This window comes from Melospiza melodia, chromosome 25 (assembly GCF_035770615.1).
Source record: "Melospiza melodia melodia isolate bMelMel2 chromosome 25, bMelMel2.pri, whole genome shotgun sequence".
Classification (NCBI taxonomy): domain Eukaryota; kingdom Metazoa; phylum Chordata; class Aves; order Passeriformes; family Passerellidae; genus Melospiza; species Melospiza melodia.
In genome coordinates, this window is record NC_086218.1 from 7,134,044 (window position 1) to 7,150,881 (window position 16,838).

The window sequence follows — 16,838 nt, forward strand, 5'->3', positions numbered from 1 at the left end:
CGGGTGACATTGACCTGCCAGGGCTCGGGAACTGCCGGTGCCACCACCTGGTACAAGGACGGGCAGCGTTGGTGGCAGGAGGGACAGGACCGCCTCACTGTCACCAAGAGTGCCACCTACACATGTGACAGACCAGGCACTGGGCGCAGCCCCCCATTGACAGTCATAGACGGTGAGGGGAGACCTTGAAAGATCATGGGGGCCCCAGAGCGGTAACGGTGGGCTCCATTCCGTGGATGGCCGCACACCCCTCGTGTGACAAGAGCCTGTGCCCTGCACACAGGGACATCCTAGTGCATCCCAGAGCACCCCAGAGCACCCACACATCCCCGGTGCTATGGGCACCCACCCCAGACCAGTCTCATCAGTGAGATGTAACCGTCCTGTCCCACAGACCCACTGGTGCTGCAGGTGCCAGCACAGGAACTGCTGGAAGGGGACACCTTGACACTGCGCTGCCGGTGCCGGCAGAACAACCATCTCACCAGGGTGCAATTTTACTGGGAGGAGAAGGATCTCAGGATGTCCCTCAAGGGAAACAAGCTGTCCCTTTCACCTCTGCAGCTGCACCACAGCGGCCACTACCGATGTGAGGGCTTGGTGGGGTCCTGGCAGTCACAGTCAGCAGCAGTGACAGTGAGAGTGCATGGTGAGCACCCACACGGCTGGAACTCCAATATCTTGACAACCCCAAAGCCACTTCCCAGTGCACTCAGACTCACAGTCCTCACCTCTCCTCTCCTTCCCAGAGCTCTTCTCGGTCCCAGTGCTGGAGGGTCCCCGTGAGCTCACTGAGGGGTCCCCCCTGACTCTCAGCTGCCTCAGCACCCCCAGCCCCCTGCGGCCCCGAGCCCCCCTCCTGCACGTGTTCTACCAGGACGGGCAGGTGGTGGGGGGCCCACAGGAGTCCCCGGAGCTGCTGCTGCCCGCTGTGAGGGTCTCCCACTCAGGGAATTATGGCTGTGAGGTGCGCTCCCAGGGGAGGGTCCGTACAGAAGAGCAGCAACCGGCTCCGCGTCACGGTGTGCAGTGAGTGCGGGGATGGGCACGGGGAGCCCCCACAGATGCCTCGGGACCCCCACACTGCCTGGCATCTCCCACCCCTCCCTCACGCTTGCTCTGGGGCACCCAACCTTTTCCAGATCCCTCCCTGCCCCCCCCCATCCTTTCTCGGGTCTCTCCTCGGGACCCCCAGCCCGTACACGGGTACCCTCATCCTTCCCTGGTGCATTTTCTGTGTCCTGCCATCCCTGCCCCGGGCCTCTCCTAAGCTCCCCCCATTCCTGGCTTGTGTTTCCCGCCATCCTTCGTTGGGTCCCCTCCCCCATCCCTGGGTCCCTCCACCCCTCTCTGAGGTCTCTGCACATTGCCCAAGTCTCACCATCCCCTCCCATGGTCCCCGTACCCTTCCTGGTGTTTTCCACCTCCCACTCCAGGTGTTCCCTCCCTGACCCCCTTATCATCTCTCGGGGTTCCTTTCTAAGCCCCCCTCCCCTAATCTCTGCACCCCCTCTCCCTCACTGGAATTCCCCTGCCCCTCTCTGACACCCCCCGGGTCCCTCACTGTTCCCTGGTGTCCCACTCTCCCGCAGGGGTCTCACTCTCAGGGGTGTCCCTGTCAGTGCAGCCCCCTGGGGGACAGGTGGCACTCGGGGAGAGCCTGGTGCTGAGCTGTGCAGTGGCCGTGGGGACAGGTCCCCTGTCCTTCTCCTGGCACCGGGAGGGCTCAGGGGCACTGCTGGGCACCGGCCCCGACCTGGAGCTGCGCCACGTTGGGGACAATGACAGCGGCCAGTACCAGTGTCGGGTCAGTGACGGGGACAGCGTGGCCGAGAGTGACCCCCTGAATGTCACCATCCTGGGTGAGCAGGACCCTCAGGCTGGGGATGACCCCACCCACAGCGCCCCATTCCAACTCACCAGGTACAAGCACCGTCTCTGTCCCCGCAGTGCCCGTGGCCAATGCCACCATTAGCCATCGTCCCCTGTCACATCAGGTGCATGCAGGTGACAATGTGACCCTGCGCTGCTCAGTGCAGGTGGGCTCAGCCCCTGTCACCTTCACCTGGCTGCACAATGGGCAGGAGGTGGCCCGGGGTCCCCTCCTGGAGCTCGGGGACATCAATGTGGGACATTCAGGCACCTACCAGTGCGTGGCCACCAACCAGCTGGGACAGGACGGGCACCGCGTGTTCCGGGCACTCAGCCCTGAGCTGGCCCTGGAGGTGACACCTGGCTCACCCTGGGTCACAGGTGGGGTCTCAGGGGGTCACCAGGGTGTTCAGGACTCCTGCAGTTCAGAGTGACCCCAATGTGTCCCCTCTGTCCCCAGCAGTGGCTGTGAATGTCGGCAGGACCCTCTTGTTCCTGCTCCTGCTCCTGGCTGTCATCGGGGTCTGTCACTGGTGGCACCGCCGGGGTGAGTGACAATGCAGCGGGTACAAGGTCTTACAGGAACTGGGGGGAAGCCCCACACTCTGGGGGGCCATTGGGGCATCACCCAAAGCCCCTGAGCTGGAGGAAGCTGAGCCCCCAGTGACCTTTGCTTGGGGGTCTTTTGGAGGGTCCTGGGCTGTCCCAGGAAGGGCCTTGAGGAATATTGGGGTGACACTGGGATCTCCTGGGGGCTTTTAGGCAGGTGTTGGAGAGTTGTGCAGGGATGTTAAGAGCTCCTCAGGGATTCTGAAGCAGTTTGGAGGCTTTCCTGCATTCCATTCTTGGGGTTCCTGGAGGCTTGAGGGGTGCTCAGGCAGTCAGGGTTCCTGGGGAGGGGGTTGGAGTACCTGGGTTCCTCAGGTGTTCTGGGGCTCCTCAGGGGTGCTTTGGGGTGCAGGGACCTGGCAGTCCAGTAGAAATCAAGTGTCTGGTGGGGGCTCAGGGCTCCAGTGGGCATTTAAATGTCCCAGGTGGGGTTGGGGCCCAGGGGACCCCATGATCACCCCATCCTCTTTTTCTTGCAGCTCTCAGGAAATCCCAGGACAGGTGAGTGGGGAGTTCCAGCCATGACTCTGCCTGACCCCCTCCCCAGACACCCCTCAGACCCCCCCTTATCCCCACAGGGCCCCCCAGAACCCCCTTATCCCCTGGAGGTGGGGGAGGGGCTGGACATGAGGGGGCAGGGGGTGAGTATGGGGGATGGGTGGGGACACGGACATGTCACCCATGGGTGTCACACCAAGCCAGGTGTCTCTTACTGTCCCCCCCCAAGGACCCCCAGGTGACCCACGCAGAGCTGCCAGGACCACATGGGCGACTGCAGGACACCAGTGACATCCATGGGAACGTGCTGTGACACAGGGGGACACTGGGAGTCCCCATCCCATGGCTCCCGTGGTGGCCCATCCTGCCTGGGGTGATGACCACGAGTTGGGGGGGGCTTCACAGGGCACCCAGTTCTCCCCTTTCCTTGTCCCAGTGCTCCCAGTACACCCATGGCTTCCCAGGCTCCTCCCAGTGCCAGGGGACACTGGACCCATTTCCTTCTTATTTAGTCCAAAATGCAGCTGTTTGGTTAAATTGGCAGAGATGGTGTTTGTTCAGCTTTGTTGGGCTTCAGGAATGGGATTCTCCAGTTCTGGGTTGCCACTAAAAGCAAGGGGCTGCTGCCCCTTTCCCTACCGCTCCCCATGGAGGCACAAAGATCCCAAAAGTCTGACAGTTTCTGAATCAGCAATGGAAGAACAAAAACAACAGCAACAAGGTTCAGACTCAAAAATGTCACACAAGGAATAATTTCCAGGGAAAGCCACCAACAAAGAACAATCCCCGAACACTTCCCCCGCCGTCACGTTTCCTCCACCAGAGGAATGTGGCAGAGCCATGGACCTTCCTTGCTCTGATGGCCAAAGTGGCCTTCAGGAGGCTCTGGATTCTCTTGTCCCCTGTCCCAACACCCTCCTCTGCCATGTTCCCCACACCAGGATCTCACAAAGTCCCTGAGTAGGTTCCTGAGCCTCCTCATTTGCCCAGGGCATTTGGAATCAGGCCATGGCAAAAGGTGTGGTGTCAGAGACAGGAAAAATTTGAAGTCTGGAGAAATTTTGGAATACCTGTGTGTGGCAGGGATGGGTCAGGCCTTGCTTTTGAAGAGACAGGGCTCCATTTGTCCATCAGTCTGTCACCTGTGGCACACTGGGGAAAGTGCGACGCTTTGACAAAGCCAGCTCCTTAGTGGCCAGGTGACCAGAAGTGCCAGCCGGGGAGAGGGCCCAGGGTGGCTCAACTGCCTTAAAAGGCAGAGCATGAGGTGGCCAAGTCCCTGAACCTATCTCCTCATGGGGTGTCTGTCCCCTTCACACTGGAACCCAGAAGTTGGCAACTCATACAAATGAGAAATATCTGTCAAGGAAACTGGGAAAAGTTCCTGGAATGGAAAGAAAACCATCTCAGAAACTGTCTTTAATTTCAAATATATTCTGGCTTCCAGGCCAAAGTGTAGGAAAAGGAATACCACCCCTTTTCTGGGAAATTGATAAACCAGAACAGAACAAACAACACAAACCCAGAACTTTCCCTCCCGCTCAGCGCTGTTGGTTTTTCTGGCAGTTAAAACCACGGCCAGCAGGGGAGCTGCAGGGAGCACTCCCGGCCACCAGGGGGCGCCCCGGTCCAGCTCCATCCCCTCAGGGGCCATGGCGGCCTCGAACGGGAGGGAGGAGGGGAAATCGCTCCTTTTGCAAACTCACGGCCACCAATCGGTCCCGGCACCACCACGGGCAGCGGACAGAAGCCACCAAGGCAGCAGGTTGGATCCCAGTGCCCACTGGGAGCGTAGCAGTGTCCCAGGACAAGACACACGCCCTGCACAACATCCATGGCCACTCTCCATGATCCCAAATGGAAGGAAGGCAGCACCTGAGCCCAGGCAGGTCTGTGGTCCACAGCAGCCCCTCTGGTGGCTTTACACCCCAATTCCTGCAAACCCTCAGCCTTTCAGTCAGGCGAGGAGGGCAAGGATGGAGCAGCTTTGGGGACACCTGGAATCCAGAGAGGGTCACTCCCCACAGCCCCACCACAGCTGCAGTCAGAGATACAGCTCAATATTTCCACACTTTTCCCTCTTGTCTGGCAGCCATGTCCAAAAGCCAAACACTCGTTCTAGGCCATTCTAAAGGGCTGCAGGTTTGAGGCAGGAAGGAGGAGGTACCCAGTCAGGTTGTTGAGCAGATTGTTGCGGGATATGCAAGGCTTTTGGGGCTATCTCAGACCCTTGCTGCAAGGGACAAAATGATCAATTGCTGCATTTCTGGACTGGTTCCCACACAGCTACCCCTGCAGGGGCGATTTCCAGCCAGCCCGGCTCTGAAAACCACCAAAGGCACTCACAGAGACACTGCTTGGGCTCCCTTTGGGCTTTGTGCTTCTTGAAGTGCTGAGTAAACTGCAGGGAGGTTTTTTTCTCCCACAGAATTCTCACCTCTGCAGCAGCTCTAAAGCTGCCAGAATGAAAGCCAAGGAGGCAGGGAAATCCTCAAGTCCTGGCTGCCACCTGGGGCTGGCCAGAGCAGGGCTGGGCAATGGCCATCCCTGTGCAGTGGGGCTGGGCCATGGCTGGGCCACACCCTTGGATGGCCACCACAACAACATCAGCCACTCCACAATACTTTTCACTATCTGAACAACATTGCAATATTTATTCAACATTATAATCAATAATGTAATATCAATTCATATAATATCCAGTAAAAGTCAATTTCTATTAACATGGTTCTGTCAATATATGCCAGTAAAGAATTGGTATTCCTGTTCCCATATCTTTACCTAAAGGCCCTGTTTTTCAAAATTATAATAGTTCAGAGAGAAGGGGGTCGTATTTTCCCTTCCAAGGGAAGTTCCCACCTTGTTCAGCTTGTTTGAAAGAGCTGAACAAAGAAACACCATTTCTGCCAGTTTAACCAAAGAGCTGCATTTTTGTCCCAGGAGCAGGGAACCAGGTCCTGTGCCTCCTTGGAACTGGGATGGGCACCAGTAAGCCACCTCATTGGGAGCAGTGGGATGGGGACTGCAGAGCCACTAAGCACATGGGGGTTACGAGGAACAAATCTGATTTTGATTTATGTCTCAACATATGCTACACCTGAGGTGAAAAATGACTCTGTGGGTTGTACATGTGCTGGGAACCCTGTCCCTGGCAAGGCTTCACACAACAGAGAATCAGGGGAGAGAAAGCTTCAGTGATCGGGCTGTGAGTGACCCCCACTAGCTGGTGGGACAGATGCCCGAAGAAAAATATCTATGAAAAAATGCCCGAGAAATCAGGCTGTGGGAGGAGACTTTGCAAATAAAAACAGCTAGCTGTGACACAACAGGAGTGTTTTGCTTTGGGTTTCTTGCAGGGATCAGGGGCTCTCTCAGAGGGTCAGTTTGGCACTCCTCCCCTGTGGGATTCACATTCTCTGAACCTGAGAAAAGCAGTGAGAGAAGCAAAGAATGATCCAACCAATTCTCATCTCATTTTCTGCTCCTGTGTTTTTCACACGTGGAATGCATTGTGGAAGATTGTTTACCTGAAGGGCATTGGTGATTGGATTCTGGTGAGAGTGTTTTGATTCACTGACCAATTGAATCCAGGTGTGTGTGTGTGGGAACTGTGGGCTGACAGTCATGAGATTGTGTGCAGTGGAGTGCAGTTGAGTGCTTGGCAGATTCAGTTTAGATGTAATGTAATATAATATAGAATAATGCCGTATCATAAAGTACTTAATTAGCCTTCTGATCAGATGAAGTCAGATGCACCATTCCTCCCAGATGTTGGGCAAAAATACCACTGATACTACCCCCACTTGCCCTTTCCTCCAGGTGCTCCTTCTTCCCTCTCCACACCCGTTCTTCCCTGCTTCGCTGCTTCCATGAGGCAGCTCATTCCTGCTCCTCCTGGATGTTCCTTCATTGCTGCCCGATGGAGCAGATGCTGCCTGCACCCACCCGCCACCTCTGCCGCGTTTCCCGTGCTGCCCACAGCCCCGAGCCTGCTGCACCTGCCCACCACAGCCCCAGCCCGTGGCAGCCAGCCCAGAGCCACCAGTGCCGCAGCACCAGCCCGCAGCCAGCCCGCAGCAGCCAGCCTGCAGCCATCACTCGCCCATGCCAGAGACACGCAGGTGCCGTCCTTGGAAATCATGCCCAGCCACTCACAAAAGCCATGTGGGCTCGCCCTGGCTTGCAGCACACACACCCCATCTGCCCAGCTGATGGCCACCCAGCGCCCGGGCTCCTTGTGGTAACGCTGTCCCTGTCTTCTGTTTCTCTCTCTATCCTTTTCCCTTTCTACTCTCTTCTCTCCCCCATCGATAATAACCCTTACCCTCCTTTATCAATAAACAGTTCTCAGATATAATATTGCCACGTTTGTGCTTCATTTTCACCCGAGAAACCTTTCAGCAAGAATCCTCCCCGACTCCCCCTTTTCCAGCAGGATGGGACAGGGGTAGTGGGAGGGGGAATGGGGAAGCCCTGGGTGTACTGCAAGCACTGTGGGGAGAGAATGGGGCAGTCCCTGAGGGTACTTGGGCACTTGGATGGGGCTGGGGAGCCCCTGCAGGTACGAGCAAAGGGATGGGGGAGCCCTTGATGATACTGGGAGAGGAAATGGGGAGCACAGGGTGCCCTGTGTAGCCTTCCCCTGACCCGTGACCACCTCCCTTGGAAGGATGGGCAACCACAGGAGCCATGGAGGGAGCACCCCCAGTGTCACCCAGTGCTTCCCGCTTCCCAGAGCATCACAACTTTTGGTGTAGATTGTCATAGATGTCACTGGGTTCCCATGGGTGCCTTTGCAGCTCCATGTACGTCGCCTGAGGATCCTCCACTAGGGGTGCCAGGGGGTCTGGGTGGGCCCTGTGGGAATAAGGGTGTGTATGGAAGGGGATGGGAGGTGCTGGGGGTTTGGGTGTATCATGGCTGGAGGCTGCACTCACCTTTCCTGGTGCTTCCTGGCATCTGCAGAGGAAAACTGGAGGGGTGACTTTGGAGACCCAGGGGCTCCCATCCACCCTTGGGAATGCTGAACCACCACCAGACACACAATTCTCCCCAGGCACCCCCAGTATCCCTGATGCCCCCAGTATCCCTGACCCACCCCACTTGCACCAACACCCTGAGCCCCCAGATCCCCGAGCCTGGCAGGGATTGGGACCCCTGACAGAACCCCCAACATCCTGACAGGACCCTCCAACAGCTCTGAGCCATGGTCACTGAGGACTCAGCCCCTCCCAAGTCAAGGGCTGTGGGTGCTTCCCTGTGCCCCCATTGTCACCCACCCACACGGTGCCACCGGTGCCAGGCCACAATGACAGCCACAAATAGGAGCAGGAACAAAAGGGCCCCACCGACCCCTGCGGCCACTGCAAGAAACAGAGGGGGACATATCAGGATCACCCATCACCCCAGGGTTCCTACACTCCCTGGTGATCCCATGTGACCCCACCTGTGACCCAGGGTGAGCCAGGTGTCACCTCCAGGGAAGCTCAGGGCTAAAGGCGTGGAACACGCAGTGCCCGTCCTGTCTCAGCTGGTTGGTGGCCACGCACTGGTAGGTGCCTGAATGTCCCACATCGATGTCCCTGAGCTCCAGGAGGGGACCCCGGGCCACCTCCTGCCCGTTGTGCAGCCAGGTGAAGGTGACAGGGGCTGAGCCCACCTGCACTGAGCAGCGCAGGGTCACGTTGTCATCTGCATGTATCTGGTGTGACAGGTGACCGGGGGTGATGGTGGCATTGGCCACGGGTACTGCAGGGACAGAGACAAGCCTGAGGCCACTGGGAGGGGCTGGCACCTGGTATGGGGGGATAGGGACAAGGGGATGGGGGATGTTGGGGATGGGGTCACATCAAGGAGGGGTGAAGGACACAGGAGAGAGGTGGCCGGACCCAAGAAAGGTGTCAGGGAGACCTGGAGGTCCCCAGCCAGGGCACTCGGGGAGTCTCTGGGGGCTTCCTGTGCCCATCCCCACACTCACTGCGCACCGTGATGTGGATCCAGGTGCTGCTCTTTCACACGGACCCCCCCTCAGAGTGCACATGGCAGCTGTAATTCCCCGAGTTGAAGACCCCCAAGGTGGGCACCAGCAGCTGTGGGGACCCCTGAGGGCCCCCCACCACCTGCCCATCTTGGTAGAACACGTGCAGGAGGGGGGCTCGGGGCCGCAGGGGGCTGGGGGTGCTGAGGCAGCTGAGAGTCAGGGGGGACCCCACGATGGGCTCGAGGGGACCCTCCAGCACAGGCACTGAGAAGAGCTCTGGGAAGGAGAGGGGAGGCGAGGACTGTGACTCTGAGTGTGCTCAGAAGTGGCTTTTTGGGTGTCAGGATATTGGAGTTCCAGCCATGGGGATTCTCACCGTGCACTGTCACTGTCACTGGCAATGACTGTGCCCACGATGACATTTCGGAATCCACCAAGCCCCTGCAGCTGTAGTTTCCACTGTGGTGCAGCTGCAGAAGGGACAACAACATCTCGGTCCCGCTATGGGACCCCTCCACCTCCTTGTCTCCATGGAAGAATCGCACCTTGGTGACAGGATAGTCCCGCCAGCGCTGGCAGCGCAGTGTCACCGTGTCCCCCTCCAGCAGCTCCCGTGCTGACACCCGCAACTCTAACCGGGCTGTGGGACAGGGGGGTCCTGTCACAACAGGGTCGCGTTTGCATGGGGATCCCCCCATTGGGTCACACCCAGTGTACAAGGGGTCCCCAGTTCCAACACCGGTTCCCCCACTCTGGGATGCTCTGGGATGCTCACCTTGCACTGTCACTGTCACCTGCGGTGACTCCTGCTGCCCCCAGAATCTCACCCAGCCCCTGCAGCTGTACTTGCCGCTTTGGCTCAGCTGCAGGAGGGACAGGGACAGCTTTATACTATCACGGAGTCCCTCCAGTTTCTTCCCTTTGTGGTAGAAGGACACCGAGGTGACCGTGTTGTTCCACCGGCCCCGGCAGCGCAGTGTCACCGTGTCCCCCTCCAGCAGCGTCCACGCCGGCACCTGCAGCACCAGCGGGTCTGGGGACAGAGGGGTCCTGTCACACCCAATGGCACCAGGACCCCCCCATTATGTCACACCCAGAGCACCAGGGGTCCCCAGTTCCAACATGGGGGTCCCTCTACACTGGGATGCTCTGGCATGTCCCAAGAGCAGGGGACGGGCTCTGGTCACACAGCAGGTGACCCATGGAGGAGAGACCTCAGAAACCCCGTGGGTGCCAGGCTTGGGACACCCAAATCCCCCTCACCGTCTGAGACTCTCACGGGAGAACTGAGTCCGGTGCCGGGTCTTTCACACGTGTAGGTGCCAATCTCAGTGACAGTGACGTGATCGCGCCTTTCCTGCCCCCACCGCTGCCCATCCTTGTACCAGATGGTGGCACCAGCAGTCCCTGAGCCCTGGCAGGTCAGTGTCACCCGGTCCCACAGCACCGCCGGCCTCCAGGGGGGCTCCACGACAAGCTGGGTGGTCTGGGCACCTGTGGGTGACAGGGGACACCAGCCTGCCAGGGCCGTTGCAGGGCTGGGGACAGCGGGGTGGGGTCATGGCATCCCCCGAGGACTCACCAGAGAGGCCGAGGGTCTGGGCTGGAAGGGAGAAGGGACAGGGCTGGGTGGGGGTGGCACTGCAGGGACAGAGGCACAGGGGCATGGGGTTTAGGGGCTGTTGCCAAACAGTCTGTGTGGGGGCACTGGTGTGGCACAGATGTCTCAAGGACAGGGACACAGCAGTCAAGTCATGCTCATGCATGGGGCCCCACGCTGGCACAGGTCACCCCTGCCAGCCCCATACCCACATCCCCATGGCCCTGTGCCCATCGTCGCATTCCAATGGCACCTGGACTCATGGCCCAAGCACATGGTACCGGTCCTGTTGTCCCTGTCCCTACATCTTTGTGTCCCTGTCCACACAGCTGCTCAAGCCCCAAGGTTCCTTCTGCCACATCCTCGTCCCCACATTCCATCCCACTGTCCCCACATCTGAGTTCTTTGTTCCTGTTCTGTGTTCCTGTCCCCAAGGCCACCCCACAACTCTGGTCACACTGGGCTCTGTGCTCTGCTGGCATTGGGGACGTCAGGAGACCCCACAGCTCCCCTGTGCCCCCTCCCCTCCCCATCCCCAGGGTGTCAGGCCCATGCCTGGGGCACTCACCCCACAGGAGCAGCACCACCTTCCCGGCCATCCCGGTGTCCCCAGCCATGTGCACTGGCTGTCACTCGCTGCTGTGGCCACCGCTCCCCTGGCTGGCGGCTCTTCGGATGAAGGGGAAGGAAGCGAGGTCAGGTCTTGACCTCATGCGTAGGTGGCCCTTGGTGGGGGCAGGGTGGCCACAAGCTGGGGACAGACTGGGGACAAGGCTGGGTGGGGCAAGGTGCGATATGGGTTCCCAGGAGTGGGGGGCTTGGTGGGTTTGAGGACGTGGGGATGGGTGTCCAGGGAAATGGAGATCCTGAGGAGGGGGAATCACTGGGGTTGGGGGGGCCAAGGGAATGGGGGTGCCCAGGGCTGGGGGGACTCAGGGATGGGAGTCCTGGGGGAACGTGGGCTCCAGGGGTTTGGGGCCGTGGGACAGGGACGCTGGGGGAATGGGAGTTCCGTGGGAATGGGGATCCAGGGAGAATCAAGGTCCTGGAGGAAAGAGGATTTCGGGGAATGGAGAGAAGTGGAGATGGTTCCTTGGAAATGGGGTGCTGGGCCATGGAAATCCTGGGGAATGTCAGTACTGGGATGGGGGTCCCTGGCACGGTGGGACTTAAGGAATGGGGCGCCCATGGTTGGTTTCCAGGACAATGGGGGCTGCCAGGGATGAGCAGTTTCTGGATGGGCACAGGTGTCTCAGCTCCTTCCCTGAATCCCTCAGATTTTGGGGTGACCGAGGGCCCAGCACTGCCCCTCCTGGGGTACTCCTTTTGTGAGCAGGCATCACATGGGGGTCTTGGGTACCTCTGCTTCTGCGCCCTCCCCTGCCTTTGAATTTTCCTCTCTTTATTTCTCTTTTTTCCTTTTTTTCTTCACATTTGTGCCATGTCCCCTCACCCCCGGTTCCTGGCTCAGCAATCCCGGGGAGCACCTGAGCAAGGAAGGGGTTGGGGGCACCCAGGGGAGAGGGAAAATGCGGAGCAGTGGCTTCAGGGAGGGAGGGGGAGATTTTGGGGATGGAGGCATTGGGCTGTGCCCTCTCTACACTTTCTTTTTCCTGGACAAGAAGGAAGAGGCCATTTGTGCGAAAAGTCAGATGGCAAACGGGGGAGTTTCTGTCCTGGGGGGCACATCAAGGAGGGTCCTGTCCTGAGGGGATCCTGTCCCAGGGGGTTACACATCCTGGCATGGGGGGGTCCTGTCCCAGGGGGTGGCGGTTCCAGAAATGTCCCTGCACATTCCTGGCCGGGTGCCTGTCCCAGGGGTGGCACATCCTGGGGACCCCTGTCAATGCAAGGGTGGGGCCCAGCCCCACTGCACAGGGATGGCCATTGCCCAGCCCTGCTCTGGCCAGCCCCAGGGGGCAGCCAGCACCTGAGGGTCCCCATTGCCCCTTGGCTTTGATTCTGGCAGCTTTAGAGCTGCTGCAGAGGAGAGAATTCTGTGGGTGGAAAAGGCCCTGCCTGTGATTTCCTCACCCCTTAAAGCAGCACAATAACACAAAAGGAGCCCAATTGTTGTTGCCTTTGCAGTAGTTATGGGACTCTCTCAGTCCCTTGGGCAAAGGCACAAAATGATCAATTGCTGCATTTCCAGACTGGTTCCCCCACACCTGCCCCTGCAGGGGCGGTTTCCAGCCAGCCCTGCTCTGAAAACCATCAAAGGCCCTCACAGAGACACTGCTTGGGCTGCCTTTGGCATTGGTGCTTCTTGCAGGTTTGAGCAAACCACAGACAGGCCTTTCCCCCCACAGAATTCTCACCTCTGCAGCAGCTCTAAAGCTGCCAGAATCAAAACAAAAGGGACAATGGGGACCCTCAGGTGCTGGCTGCCACCTGGGGCTGGCCAGAGCAGGGCTGGGCAATGGCCATCCCTGTGCAGTGGGGCTGGGCCATGGCTGGGCCCCACCCTTGGATGGCCACTGGCTTCAAGGAGCAGGAGTTTGGGGCCTCCTTCCTGCTCAGGGTTCCATTCCCCAGCTGCTCTTGCTGGCTCAGATCCAGCAGGGGATAAGCAAGAATGGAGAAGTCTGGACTCCTCTGAAGCTGCCAAGCTCCAGGACAGGACCCTCTTCCCCAGCATGTGTCCCCCCTGGGACAGGATACCCCCAAGACAGCAGCCCCCTGGATGTGCCCCCTAAGGACAGAACCCTCCCCACCACGTGAGAAAAGTGTCAAGTGGCCTTTTCCTTCTTCTGCAGGAGACAGAAAGTGAAAGTGTTGGGGGGTAAAAGCTGCACTCCCCCATCCCCCACAGCCTCCCCAGCCCTCCCTGCAGACCCCTCACCCCTGGGCTTCCCCCACCCTGGCCTTCCCCCACCCTGGGCTTTCCCCAGCCTGGGCTTCCCCCAGCCTGTTCCCTGCTCCAGGTGCCCCCAAGGACCATCAAGGCACAAACTGGGGGGTTTTGAAATTGAGGGGTAAAATGATGGAAATCGAATAAAGAGAGGGAAAAATCACTGGAGGATGGGGGACACAGACCCAGAGCAGCTCAGAATCTGTCTGGGGTGACACCCTGGACACCGGCACCATGTGGGGGTGGTGCTGGCTCTGGGTCACCCCAAAATCTGAAGCACCCAGGGAAGGAGCTGCAACCCATGGGCTCACCCAGCCACTGCCCATCCCTGGCACCCCCATTCCCCCGGGAACAGAAACATGGGACCTCCATTCCTTATGTCCCACTCTCTCTGCAGCCCCCATCCCAACACTGACATTCCCTAGGATCTCCATGGCCCAGCACCCCATTCCCAAGAAACCCCTTCCCGTTCATTCCATCCCCTGAAATCTTCCTAGGACCCTCCATTCTCCCATCCCATGAACTCAAATTCTTGGAGCCCACATTCCCCTGGGACTCCCATCCCTGAGTCCCCCCAGGTATGGAGATGCCCATTCCAATGGCACTCCCATTGCTGGATATCCCCCCTCCTCAGGACCCCATTTACCAGTGACCCCATTCCTGCCTCCCCAAAACCACCGAGTTCCCCACTCCTGGGAACACCATCACCCATTTTGTCCCACCCACCCGTGTCCCCAGCCTGACCCCACCCTGCCCCCACCAAGGGCCACCTACGCATGAGGTCGAGACCTGACCTCGCTTCCTTCCCCTTCATCCGAAGAGCTGCCAGCCAGGGGAGCGGTGGCCACAGCAGCGAGTGACAGCCAGTGCACATGGCTGGGGACACCGGGATGGCCGGGAAGGTGGTGCTGCTCCTGTGGGGTGAGTGCCCTGGGCACAGGCCTGACACCCTGGGGATGGGGAGGGAAGGGGGCACAGGGGTCTGTGGGGTCCCCTGAGGTCCCCAATGCCAGCAGAGCCATTCCATGTTACCCACAGTGGACCTGGGTGTGACTGGGGATGTAGAGTGGCTTTGGAGACAGGAACAGGGGGCGGGAATTTGGGGATGGGGATGGGGATGTGGAGACAGGAATGTGGGGACTGGCTCCTTTGGGCTCAGGCAGCTCCAGGGATAGGGACAAGGGAACTGGGATGCAGGGACAAGAACCATGAGGATGTGGCCATGGGGATGGGATCATGGGGATGGGATCATGAGCTGGTGGGGGGGATGTGGGCCAGCATGGGCTGTGTCCGTGGTGTCCTCGTACCTGGGGTGTTCTCAGTGTCCCCATGTTCTGCCTCAGCCCGGGGTGGCCTCGACATCCCTGTTCTCAAGGTGTCTGTGCCACAGGGATGTGGTGCACGGGTGGCTGTGACACAGACATGTCCCCCTGCCTGTCCAGACTTTTGGGGACCAACCACACACTTTCCTGCAAGAGCATCTGTCCCCACGGGAACAGTTTGGGGACAGCCACCACACCCTGTACCCCATGTGCCTCTGTCCCCATGGCAACACCCTCACTGAGCCCTGTCCCTTCTCCCTTCCAGCCCAGACCCTCGGCCTCGCTGGTGAGTCCTCAGGGGATGCCATGTCCCCACTCCGCTGTCCCCAGCCCCACACTGACCCTGTCAGGCTGGTGTCCCCTGTCACCCACAGGCACCCAGACCACCCAGCTCCTGGTGGAGCCCCCCTGGAGGCCGGCGATGCTGTGGGACCGGGTGACACTGACCTACCAGGGCTCGGGGACTGCCGGTACCACCACCTGGTACAAGGACCGGCAGCGTTGGTGGCAGGAGGGACAGGACCGCCTCAGTGTCACCGAGAGTGGCACCTACACATGTGACAGACCAGGCACTGGGCGCAGTTCCCTCTTGACAGTCTTAGATGGTGAGGGGAGACTTTTAATGATCATGGGGGCCCCAGAGCGTTAAGGGTGGGCTCCATTCCCTAGGTGGCCTCACACCCCGCGTGTGACAAGAGCCACTCCCCTGCACACAGGGACATCCCAGTGCTCCCCAGAGCACCCCAGAGCACCCGCATGTCCCCGGTGCTATGGGCACCCACCTCAGAACAGTCTCATCAGTGAGATGTGACCTTCCTGTTCCACAGACCAGCTGGTGCTGCAGGTGCCAGTGCGGGCACTGCTGGAGGGGGACACCTTGACACTGCGCTGCCGGTGCTGGCAGGACAACCATCTCAGCAGGGTGCGATTTTACCGGGAGGAGAAGGATCTCAGGGGGTCCCTCAAGGATACTGTGCTGTATCTTTCACCTCTGCAGCTGCACCACAGCAGCCGCTACAGATGTGAGGGCTTGGTGGGGTCCTGGCAGTCACGGTCAGCAGCAGTGACAGTGACAGTGCATGGTGAGCACCCACACGGCTGGAACTCCAATATCTTGACACCCCAAAGCCACTTCCCAGTGCACTCAGACTCACAGTCCTCACCTCTCCTCTCCTTCCCAGAGCTCTTCTCAGTGCCGGTGCTGGAGGGTCCCCGTGAGCTCACTGAGGGGTCCCCCCTGACTCTCAGCTGCCTCAGCACCCCCAGCCCCCTGCGGCCCCGAGCCCCCCTACTGTACGTGTTCTTCCGGGATGGGCAGGTGGTGGGGGGCCCACAGGGGTCCCCGCAGCTGCTGGTGCTCGCTGTGAGGGTCTCCGACTCGGGGCATTATGGCTGTGAGGTGCACTCCCAGGGGGGGTCCGTGCGGAAGAGCAGCAACCGGCTCCGCATCACAGTGTGCAGTGAGTGCGGGGATGGGCACGGGGAGCCCCCACAGATGCTTCGGGACCCCCACACTGCCTGGCACCCTCCAGCCCTCCCTGACGCCTGCTCTGGGGCACCCAACCTTTTCCAGATCCCTCCCTGCCCCTCCCTCATCTTTTCTCGGGTCTCTCCCTGGGGCCCCCAGCCCGTACATGTGTACCCCCATTCTTCCCTGGTGCATTTTCTGTGTCCTGCCATCGCTGCCCCGGGTTGCTCCTAAGCTCCCCCCATTCCTGGCTTGTGTTTCCCTCCATCCTTTGTTGGGTTCCCTCCCCCATCCCTGGGTCCCTTCACCCCTCTCTGAGGTCTCTGCACATTGCCCAAGTCTCACCATCCCCTCCCATGGTCCCCGTACCCTTCCTGGTGTTTCCCACCTCCCTCTCCAGGTGTTCCCTCCCTGACCCCCTTATCATCCCTCGGGGTTCCTTTCTAAGCCCTTCTCCCCAATCTCGGCACCCCCTCTCCCTCACTGGAATTCCCCTGCCCCTCCTTGACACCCCCCGGGTCCCTCACTGTCCCCTGGTGTCCCACTCTCCCGCAGGGGTCCCGCCCTCGGGGGTGTCCCTGTCAGCGCAGCCCCCTGGGGGACAGGTAGCACTCGGGGAGAGCCTGGTGCTGAGCTGT

The 16,838-nt window shown here is 59.7% G+C and overlaps 1 protein-coding gene across 1 annotated transcript in view; it reads left to right on the forward strand.

The window, feature by feature from the left end:
* LOC134429068 (Fc receptor-like protein 5) overlaps positions 1-16,838 on the forward strand; it is a 129,071-nt gene that overhangs the window by 90,264 nt on the left and 21,969 nt on the right. The window contains exons 6-10 of the mRNA XM_063176158.1: positions 1,593-1,862; positions 1,951-2,253; positions 2,333-2,419; positions 10,279-10,340; positions 16,081-16,192. Coding sequence (XP_063032228.1) covers positions 1,593-1,862; positions 1,951-2,253; positions 2,333-2,419; positions 10,279-10,340; positions 16,081-16,192 — 834 coding nt within the window. The remainder of the gene's footprint in view (positions 1-1,592; positions 1,863-1,950; positions 2,254-2,332; positions 2,420-10,278; positions 10,341-16,080; positions 16,193-16,838) is intronic.